Below are 11,474 nucleotides of genomic sequence, written 5' to 3'. Positions count from 1 at the left end.
TACATAGGATATACGGTACAGAAACAGGCCATTCAGCCCAAGCAGTCCATCAGTCCATGCCGGCGTTTCTGCACCACTTGAGTCTCCTCCCGTCGTTCCTCATCTAACTCTATCAGCATAACCCTCTATTCCCTTCTCCCTCATGTGCTTATCTAGCCTCCCCTTAAATATCTCTATACTATTTGCCTCAACTACTTCCTGTGGTAGTGAGTTCCACATTCTTACCAACCTCTGGGTAAAGAAGTTTCTTCTGAATTCCCTATTTGATTTGTTGGTGACTATCTTATATCAAAGGCCTCTAGTTATGCTCTTCCCCACAAGTGGAAACACTCTCTCTGTATCTACTCTATCAAAACCTTTCATAATTTTAAAGACCTCTATTAGGTCACCCCTCAGCTTTCTTTTGTCAAGCGAAAAGAAGCCCAGCCAGTTCATCCCTTCCTGATAGGAATACCCTCACATTTCTGGTATCAGCCTTGTCATTTTTCTCTGCACTCTCTCCAATGTCTATATCCTTTCTATAATATGGCGACCAGAATTGTACATGACCTAAATCATTCTCGCAAATTTTTTCCCTGAGGCCTTCACAGTCTTCCTAAAGTACGTTGCTCAAAATTGGACACAATACTCCAGTTGAGGCCGAACCAGTGTTTTATACAGGTTCATCATAACTTCCTTGCTTTAATACTCTATGCCTAGTTATGAAGCCCAGGATCCCGAATTCATTATTAACTGCTTTCTCAACCTGCCCTGTCACCATCAGTAATTTGTGCACATATTCTCCCAGGTCTCTCTGTTCCTGCATCCCTTTTAGAATTGTACCCATTGCCTCTCCTTCTTACCAAAATGTATCACTTTGCAGTTTTCTGCGTTAAATTTCACCTGCGTGCCTGCCCATTTCACCAGTATGTTTATGTCTTCTTGAAGTCTATCACTATCCTCCTCACTGTTCACTATACTTGCAAGTTTTATGTTATCTGCAAACTTTGAAATTGTGCCCTGTACACCCAAGTCCAAGTCATTAATATATATCAAGAAAAGCAGTGGTCCAATACTGACCCCTGGGGAACACCACTGTATACCTTCCTCCAGTCCGTAAAAAAAAACGTTCACCACTGCTCTCTGTTTCCTGTCACTGAGCCAATTTCGTATCCATGCTGCCACTGTCCCTTTTATTCCATGGGCTTCAATTTTGCCTTTAACAAATCCGTGCTGGCTTTCCTTAGTTAATCCACACTTGTCCAAGTGACTGTTAACTTTGTCCCTGATTATGGTTTCTAATAGCTTCCCCACTACCGAGGTTAAACTGACTGGCCTGTAGTTGCTGGGCTTATCCTTACACCCTGATTAAAAAAACATTACATTATTTAAATATTCAAAATATGACGCATAATTAAAGTGTCACTGATTTCGACCATTTGTCACTGATTTTTTAACCTGCTGCCTCTGATTTTCAAATTTGCAGATTAAAGGCTATTGTTCACACACAGGGACACTTTCAGCAGGAGGTCACTGAACAGTAATCAGTTTTGGAAGACCCTTGCAGTACGGCTGAACCTGCCTGTTGTGCATCCTCCTCATTTTGTGGGTTGGGGAAGATTGAGCCACCTGCTGTACAATGTCAGTACTGCAACACCAAATTCAAAGACTTCTTCCTGCCTCACGGACAGTCCTATTCCTATCTCTTTGAGATGTAACTTCCCAACGGATCTTTAAAACTCACTTCTTTGACTAAGTTTTTGGTCACCTGGCCTAATATCTCCATATGTGATCAAATTTTGTTCGCTAACGCTCCTGTGAAACGCCTTGGCATGTTTCACTGTGCTAAAGGCAATATATAAACACAAGTTGCTGTTTTTCTTGTATCAATAGAAAATTAATCCTTCTTGCTTCAAATGGAGAATCTATTAGTGAGTGTTAATTCAAGTTATACGCTGTAAAATACCTCCAATAGTCATGAGATAGACATATTATCCAATCCATTACAAAACATCTCTTATATGAAACATATGATGTCTTATTTGGCAAATGCACTGCCAAATGTGGGACTAAGCCATACAGACTGAAAGGTTCACAGGTTTGACCACTGGCTGTGTTTAGCTGATCTCTTGCCAGGGCAGGAGAATGCTTGCAACAAATTGGTCTCAGTATCCCTGAGCTAAGGAGGAGCCTTAGCTCCCACTCCTGATCGCTATCGAATGATACTTGAAAAAAAAAAGGCTTGCATTTATATAGCGCCTTTCACGACCACCGGATGTCTCAAAGCACTTTACAGCCGATGAAGTACTTTTTGAAGTGTAGTCACTGTTGTAATGTAGGAAACGCGGCAGCCAATGTGCGCACAGCAAGCTCCCGCAAACAGTGATGTGATAATGACCAGATCATCTGTTTTTTTTTTTAGTTATGTTGATTGAGAGATAAATATTGGCCAGGACAGTGGGGATAGCTTTCCTGCTCTTCTTCGAAATAGTGCCATGGGATCTTTTACATCCATCTGAGAGCAGACGGGGCCTCGGTTTAACGTCTTATCCAAAAGACGGCACCTCTGACAGTGCAGCACTCCCTCAGCGCTGCACTGGAGTGTCAGCCTGGATTTTTGTGCTCAATTCTTTGGAGTGCGATACGTGAATGGATACCAAATAAGTACAGGATCAGGCTTGGTTGCGATGTCCCCGCAGTCCAAATAGCCTGACGACTGTCACCATCAAGGCTCACATGTGAAGAGCTTGTGAAGATATGAAACGTCACCCTGCGAGAGTCAGGGAGGGAGGAGAAAAGATTGAAGGGGGAGAATGTTAGGATACCGAAGGGCCGTTAAGTGCATCTTTAATCTTAGATAGAGCTGTTTGAAAACACGCTTCAATCCAAACCAAACATTAAATGATCAGAATTAAGAAAAGCAAAATCATCAAAATTGAGAATCTATGGAACAGAAAGAAAGTTTTGCATTTATACAGTGTCTTTCACGACCGCAGGACGTCCCAAAGCGCGGTACAGCCGATGCAGTGTTTAGAAGTGTAGTCAGTGTAGAACCAGACAGAATGTGTCAACGTGAATCCCGAAGAGAATGGAGAATGATTGAGCCTTGAAGTTAGTGTAATCACCGCGGAATGAAACCTCGTTACTGCAAACTGTGGTGACTGCAAAAAGCGATCCTTCTTCTCGTTGGTTTATCTGGCTCACTTTGAACTGCTGCTACTGACAACAATGGAGCAACTGCCAATATCATGAGAGACGCTAATAACGACGTTACAAGATACTCTGCTGCAAACACTGTGGGCCTTTCATATTTGTAGTTAATATTAAAATTAGGTTTTAGTCACTTCAAAATCTAACAAAGATGAAAAGAAAACTATAATAAAACAATTACGCTGAATCGGCTGAACTAAAATCAGCTGTTTATTGTTCAATTTCAAAGCTTATTTGATGAATCAATAAGCCAGCTACTGAAGTCATTTTCAATACGAATGTTCTAAACACATTTGCGTCAGCTTGAACTGATGTTACGTTGCTCGTTGACTTTGGGTCAACTTTGCAAGTCCAAAGATCACTCTTTACACATGTGTTGTTTCGACCGTGGTTGTATATAACTGACCCACAAAAGAGAGTTTGAGACAACGAATTGCGAGGTGCTAAAGGTAAGAACAGAGACAGACAGACATCTTCGCTGGACTCTTCGATAGTTTCTGAACATGCAGAGAATGGACACGGGGATGGACCTGCTCCACAGCTCCGGGGTAGAACTGGTGCAGTATCTACAGCTGAACTACAAGGACTCCCAGAGCTGGCTCACTTTTATCTCTTTCGCTGCGGACCTGAGAAACACTTTCTTTGTTTTCTTTCCCATCTGGTTCCACCTGTGTGAGGCGGTGGGTGTCAAACTCATCTGGGTGGCCGTCATTGGAGACTGGCTTAACCTCATCTTTAAATGGTAGGTATATTCTGAGAAACTCAATTAAATGTCTTAAGAGGCCTTGGAGGAATTCTCGGCTTTGAATGTCATGCTAGGACATTGGGTGGCTAGGACTGAGGGGCAGTGTGCGTGCACTGTCACATCTAACAATGCTGGCAGATTGGTCATTATTGACCCTTCAATTTTCCCTGTCAGCAGTAAGACCAAGTTACTGGTTAAAGTGGGAAGGCCTTAGAGAGTGTGCAGAAAAGATTTACGAGAATCATTCCAGGCATGAGGGAGCTCGGTTACGTGGATAGACTGGAGATGCTGGGGTTGTTCTCCTTAGAGCAGTGAAGGTTGAGAGGAGATTTGATCGAGGTGATCAAATTCATGAGGGATCTGGACAGAGTAGATAGAGAGAAACTGTTCCCATTGGCGGAAGGGTCGAGAACCAGAGGACACAGATTTAAGGTGATTGGCAAAAGAACCAAAGGCGACATGAGAAAAAACGTTTTTACGCAGCGAGTGGTTAGGATCTGGAATGCACTGCCTGAAAGGATGGTGGAGGCAGACTCAATCACGGCTTTGGAAAGGGAGTTGGATAAGTACCTGAAAGAAAAAAAAATTGTATGGCTATGGGGAAAGGACAGGGGAGTGAGACTAGCTCAGGTGCTCTTGCAGAGAGGCAGCATGGGCTCGACGGGCCGAATGGCCGCCTTCTGTGCTGTAACCGTTCTATGATTCTATGAAAATGCCTGTTTTTCCCTCCCCATTCAGACTTTACTATTGTCAGCTAAAAGCAAAGGCTCCGCTCCCATATCAGTTTCCTCAGGGAACTTCCCTCAGGTTCAGCTGTGTCCATGTCCCATTGTCCTGCAGATATATATGCCCCCGCCCCCGCTCACACACACACACACACACAAATGCATGCTGACACCTCTTATGAAGGGTGCATCTTTTCTTACTTTTTGTTTGAGCATCGAATGTAGATTTGTTTAAGTTTCTTGGACCCTGGTTGGCATACATTAAAATGTAATTGCCACTTTGGCATGTTAGGTGTTCAGTCATTCTTTTGTGCGCTGTGGTAAACTCGCAGAACACAGATAGCACTGAGGATCACTGAGCTCCCCGCACCCTCAACCAACCACCCTTTCCTGTCGGCTTCCTGTAAATTGGAGCATGTGAACAGCCATGTGAAGATAGAGCAGCCACACCTCTGACCCCTGACCCCCTCTCGATCCCTGCGAGCATCGGGTGCTGACAGTCCACATGCCTTACAGCTCCGCTCCTGAGCAGCTACCGAAGAAGTCATGAATCAAGTGAAATGTCAATGAACACCCTCTCTTCCATCGCACCAGGAGTTCAGACTGCAAGTCACATCGGGCTTATGAGATGTCTCAGCCTAGAGAGGGGGTGGTCCATTTTAAATTCTATCGCCTGGCATTACCAGGGCGATAACGACCTCAAAATGGGGTCCGTTAACCCCAGTGATGCAGAGGGTGCCATTTTGAAAGGGGCCTACCCCGAGGCGCCTGGTTTGCCTGTTTCAGACGGCAGGCCCCTTTCGATATGCAAATTGATGTCCTCGGACCCCAATTGTCAGTTGAGGTTGGAAATGATCGGAGTATGTGTCGTGCACCGCGAGACTGGTGAGGAGGCCCAACCCAGGAATACTCACCAGTTTGACATCATTTTTGTGGGGCAAGGAGTTGGCAAGACTGCTACTCTGAGCTTTTTTGTAAAACAGCAGCTACTCCAAAGTGTGCATGTGTGGATGTGCGGTGAGGAAAGGGTCCATCTGGCTCAGCTATGCTTCTTCTCGACAGAATAGCCTGCTGCCACTTACTGTCTTTGCTCATCCACTTGCACAAAGCTGGAACCAAACCACAGCATGAGTATCACCTTCAGATGAATGAAAGAAATATTTTTTGTTATAGACAGTGAGTCTATTCATAGAATCCTAGACTGATACGGCACTGAAAGAGGCCGATCGGCCCATTGTGCCTGTGCTGGCTCTTTGACAGAGTTATCCGATTTTCCCCATCACCCTGCTCTTTCCTCATAGCCTTACAAATTTTCCTTTTCAGGTGTATATACAATTTTCCTTTGGAAGTTACTGTTGAATCTGCTTCCACCGACTTTTCAGGCAATGTATTCCAGATCATAATAACCCGCGGTGTAAAAATAGAATTCTTACCTCACCACTGAAAATTTGTTTTCATTTTGCTTTGTAGGATATTATTTGGCCAGAGACCTTACTGGTGGGTTCATGAAACCTCCTACTACGGCAACTCATCTGTTCCTGTGTTGGAGCAATACCCCATCACCTGTGAAACAGGGCCAGGTACTGAGAGACCAGCACGCTTCCAAATAATGGAAACTGTAGATCTTAATAAACCAAAGATTAGATTTTCTTCAGCGTTCCTGGTGATGTAAAGTTGACCCCAAACTTTGTCCGTTTCAGGAAGCCCCTCGGGCCACGCCATGGGATCAGCTGGGGTTTGGTATGTGATGGTGACTGCATTTCTGGCCAGCGCATTTCAGAATAAACAGCATTGTGTCCAAAACCGGTGAGTCTCACATTCTGGATTTGTTGTTACGCGAGATCTACCATCTCAGGCTATGCAAAGCTTCGGGCAGGAATATAGTTACTTTCTAAATAAGCATCATTGTCTGAATTTGACCGAGAGTACTGATCGATCTGTACAGATCGACAGTACAGATTAATCACAGTTACCTATAGTTAGTTACAAGTGGATTGTTCCACTTGTGGGGACGTACAAAACGATAAATGTGGAAATCGGCTGATGGGATTTAATTGAGGTCCAGGCGTTAAAATGCTCCAGGCCTCATTTCTGGAGAAGCACGTTTCTAAACACACGCCGCTGCTCACCTGCCCAAAACTGGAGCAGAGTTAAAATCGGGCAGGGAGATTTAGTTAAACACTGACACTCAGCGTTGCTTTGCTATGTTCCAGATGTCTTCGTTCTGTACTTTGGATAGCATTCTGGCTGATGCAGCTCTGTGTCTGTGCATCCAGAGTATTTGTGGCCACCCACTTTCCTCATCAGGTCTTCCTGGGAGTCATTTCAGGTCAGTGCACGCATTTATTACTTACAGATTGTAACATTCAATAAAAGATATCATGGTCCTTTAAATTTCAACAAGCAGAGTATTTGTTGTTTATTCTGATAAACTATAAGTACTAGATCCTAAATAATGCAAATAACACCACGTCATGCGTAACCTATAACTGTTAATTAAAGTTTCTACTGTGGCCTGTATTGAATAAAGGCCTTTCCAGATGTTTGCAGTTGTTGGCGATTATATGTTTATGGTCAGAGTTAATGGAAGATACAGCATATCTACCCCGATTAATGTTCATCTCTGATATAGCACCACCAAATACTTGGGCCTACTCCCAGCACCTACGAGGCCTCCCCAGGATAGCAGGACACCCCCTCAGCCTGAACCTGCTGCCAATTCCCTGATATCCCCACCCTCCCCCCTCAAGTTGTGAGCTGTAGCAGGACAGATTTATCGCCTGTGGTTCACCGGTGGTATTTACAACCACATTTGGGGCGGCCCTTGGCTCCACCGATGTTGCGCCCGTTTTGGATGCGAGTCGAATTTCTCGACCTTTTAAAGAATTAAACGGCAAAAGTCCCGCAAAACTTTTTAATCCAACGTAATAAAAACAGAATTGGACTTATTCAGTCACCAGAAAACAGTGGCCTTGGCGAGAAGGTCATCTATAAATCCAGGTCTTTCTTTCTTCCACAAGCTATTCAGGTTAATTCATAAATGTGAGGCTTTGTACTGATTTCGGGAACTTCACTGAATTCCCCTCAGTGCTAACTTTGGTGCTATTTTGTGCTCAGGAATGGTTGTGGCTGAACTGTTTGGTCGGATTAAGGCAATCTACAACGCAACCCTCAGGCAGTATCTGAAGATCACTCTCTTCCTGTTTTCCTTCGCTCTGGGCTTTTACCTGCTGCTGAAGGTGCTGGGAGTGGATCTGCTGTGGTCGCTGGAGAAAGCCCAGAGGTGGTGTGCCCGAGCAGAGTGGATCCATATCGACAGCACTCCCTTCGCTAGTTTGGTCAGGAACATGGGAGCCTTGTTTGGATTGGGATTAGCGCTCAACTCCCCCATGTACGCAGAAAGCTGCAAAGGAAAGAGGGGCCGGCAGCTCAGCTTCAGACTGGGTTGCATTGTAGCGTCATTGACCGTCCTGCACCTGTTTGACACGGTCAAGCCCCCGACACAGCGGGAATTCCTGTTTTATTTACTGTCCTTCGGTAAAAGTGCCGCAGTGCCTCTGGCCGCCGTGGCGATCGTCCCGTACTGTGTATCACAGCTTGCAACCCCACGGGAGAAAAAGCTTCTGTAGATTTCTGAAGTGAAACATAATCACAGCGAATGGGGTGCATGTTCAGAGGACCTTAAAGAACAATCAGTCTACACTTAACTGGTTCGTGTAGAGCAGACGAGAGCTGCTGCACAGCTTTCTGATCAACACTCACTTCCATCATGATTTCTATGAGGCAGAGCAGAATGCACAGGTAGAATGAGTCTGTCCAGTGACGTGTCAACTCCCGGGTGATCGATGAAGATGACTCCGTGACCTTTTGTATGACATTCCTCCCTCCATTATTTTCACAGAGGCATTCCAGCATTTAACTTAAATGAGCTAACATTTCTGTTGAACTACCTGGCAGAGAAATGTTGTCGGAATATATTTTACCATTTGTTGTAAACTGTGAAATGGAAGTAGGAATCCAAAACCGTTCATTTGGACAATTTGACATTTCTTTTTGAGGCCAATCTTACCCAATTTGGATCATTTTAATTACCCCGTTGGCCTTATATCTTTTAAAGTGTCTCACAGTGGTGTTTTCACTGTACATAATCACAAATAACTCACCAAAGGTTTCCTAACCATAATGCGGGGCAACTGATTAACATCCGAGGCAGTAATTCATGTATTTTTAAATTTCATACCTCTTGACTGGTGATTAATGGGAGATATAGGATGTGGGGATGGGGGTGATGGAAGGTTTGGGGGTGATCAGTTCACTATCACTACAGTGTGGGAATAAAGGCCTGATTTTAAACTCCCCTGGGGGGGGGGGGGGGGAATGGTGCAGGCATAGGGTTAAGATGGTGGTGGTGGGAGGTTTGTATTCGCTGCACTCCCAATAGGTTCCTGCCCCTCACCCCCCAACCCCTACTCCACCTCCCACCTCCCCATCCACACCGCCTCACAATCCCACTCCCCACGCAACCCCGCCACAATGCCCCCTCTCATCCCCCCACACACCCCCACAACCCCCCGTACTCCCCACCCACACCCCCTCACAACCCCCCCACTCCTCACCCAACCCCCCCATAACGCCCCTCCCATCCCCCCACCCACACACCCCCAAACCCTCCCCCACTCCCCACCCACAGCCCCTCACAACCCCGCACCCAACCCCCCCCATAATGCCCCCTCCCAACCCCCCACTTACACACCCCTTCACAACCCCACTCCCCACCCACACCCCTTCACAACCGCCCCCCCCATTCCCCACCCACAGCCCCTCACAACCTCCCCTCCTATCCCCCCCCCACACACACCCTCACAACCCCCCTCCCATCCCCCCCACCCACACACCCCCACAACCCCCCCTCTCACCCCCCACTCCCCCCCCAACCCCCCCATAACACCCCCTCCCATCCCCCCTCCCACCACCCCCACAACTCCCCACCCCCACTCCCCAACCCCACTCCCCCACAACATTCCCTCCCATCCTCCCCCCCTCCCACACACCCCTCCTTGGAACATGGCAAGACCTTGGAGTGTTAGTTATTTATTTGTATTGATGGTGTTTTTGTTTGAGGAAAGGTAGAAAGTATATTACAAGAATAAAAATGTATTTGAAATAACTGACGGTGATTATATTTGTATAACTTGTAATGTTTGTTTTTGTTACTGTATTATGAAGGTTTTCCAATAAAAATTGACAAATGCTGGTGCTTCTTCCATGCTGTCTATTGTGGAGTTAAGTTTGTGAATGACTTTGTTTTATTGTTTACTATAGGCCAGCTGTGCAGCAACAGCAACTGTGTAGTTTAAAAAAAAATGTATTCACAAGATGTGGGCATCGCCAGCAAGGCCAGCATTTATTGCCCTCGGGAAGGTGGTGGTGAGCCGCTGCCTTAAATACAACTGAGGGGCTTGACGAGGCCATTTCACAGGATCAGTTAAAAGTCAACCACATTACTGTGAGTCTGGAGTCACAAATAGGCCAGACCGGGTAAGGACAGCTAATTTCCTTCCCTAAAAGACATTGTTAACCTGTGGCATTCCCTGCCTCAGAGAGTTGTTGATGCCAGTTCGTTGGATATATTCAAGAGGGAGTTAGATATGGCCCTTACGGCTAAAGGAATCAAGGGGTATGGAGAGAAAGCAGGAAAGGGTTACTAAGGGAATGATCAGCCATGATCTTATTGAATGGCGGTGCAGGCTCGAAGGGCCGAATGGCCTACTCCTGCACCTATTTTCTATGTTACTGAAACAGATGGGATTTTACAACAATTGGGTAGTTTCATGGTCACCATTACTGACACAAGCTTATTATTCCAAATTTATTGAATTAACTGAATGTAAATTCCCCAGCTGCTGTGGTGGGCTTTGAACTCACGTCTCCAGATCAATAGTGCAGGCCTCTGGATTTGTAGCCCAGTAACATAACCACTATGGTACCGTACCCTCACCAATAATAAATAGGGTGCAAATTTATCTGGTGTGCGCTAAGGTCCGCTTACACCTTAACTGCAGTGTCACTGTAGAGGACAGGAGCAATATGCCATGTAATGGGTAAGAATAATTCTGCTGCTTGGGCTGAGCTGTTCCTGTTTAAAGCCACATTAATTGCTGCAAACAGGCACATCCTGAGCTCAATCAGGTCAGAGATGACCAAAAAGAAAAACAAGAAATGACTGGCTTTTTTAAAAGGTTGTTTTGCATCTGTAGCAAAGTTCACTATTTCAAAGTGCACTTCTGAAGTGTCACGGGCTCAGCATAGAGTTGGTGAGTGAAACATTTAGCCCTTCCTCCCAGAGCTCTCTTGTGAAAATAATGACAATTGTATATGGATGCAAACATTACTTTGCTCCTATTTCTAACCTGTAGTACATTAGCGCACCCTCTCCAGTTGACGGTTATTCATTTAAGTACACTGCACTTTATAAGGAAGGATTTGAACTGTAGCATACACCCAGAACCATGTCGGCACATCAGAGAGTTTGATTCTCGGTGAGACTTTGGGCGAGAAATTTGGTTCTCAGCGATAACGCTATTTTTTTCCGCCAAAATTACCGTTATCGCTTCGCTGTCGCTATCGGGCCTGAAATTCAAGCTTGAATCTGTGCAGCGGTAAAAAATCGGCATTGCACGAGGACTCACGGCGCAAACCACGATCCTCGCCAACCTTAGTCCGAGGCCGATACCGCTGCGAGTTGGGCCTTTGGAGGGTGGGGAAAACACCTAAAAATAAATTCGAAAAAACAAAAAAACAAAAAAATTCACAAA

General features: G+C 45.5%; 1 protein-coding gene across 4 annotated transcripts; it reads left to right on the top strand.

The window, feature by feature from the left end:
* The first annotated feature begins 3,692 nt into the window (after positions 1–3,692).
* On the top strand, positions 3,693–8,288 carry LOC139233802 (glucose-6-phosphatase catalytic subunit 1-like). Of its 4 annotated transcripts, none has more exons than XM_070864344.1 (6): positions 3,702–3,931; positions 6,130–6,239; positions 6,360–6,452; positions 6,643–6,655; positions 6,873–6,988; positions 7,777–8,288. In XM_070864344.1, the coding sequence occupies exons 1-6, from the start codon at positions 3,702–3,704 to the stop codon at positions 8,286–8,288; spliced, it is 1,074 nt and encodes a 357-aa protein (XP_070720445.1). The 4 variants fall into 4 exon arrangements, with proteins under 4 accessions (XP_070720443.1, XP_070720445.1, XP_070720444.1 ...); XM_070864343.1 differs by having other exon boundaries at positions 6,360–6,465; positions 6,650–6,655; XM_070864342.1 differs by lacking the exon at positions 6,643–6,655 and having other exon boundaries at positions 3,693–3,931; positions 6,360–6,465.
* The last annotated feature ends 3,186 nt before the right edge of the window (positions 8,289–11,474 follow it).

Source organism: Pristiophorus japonicus, chromosome 21 (genome assembly GCF_044704955.1).
Source record: "Pristiophorus japonicus isolate sPriJap1 chromosome 21, sPriJap1.hap1, whole genome shotgun sequence".
Classification (NCBI taxonomy): Eukaryota; Metazoa; Chordata; class Chondrichthyes; family Pristiophoridae; genus Pristiophorus; species Pristiophorus japonicus.
This window is presented reverse-complemented; position numbering and strand designations above follow the sequence as displayed.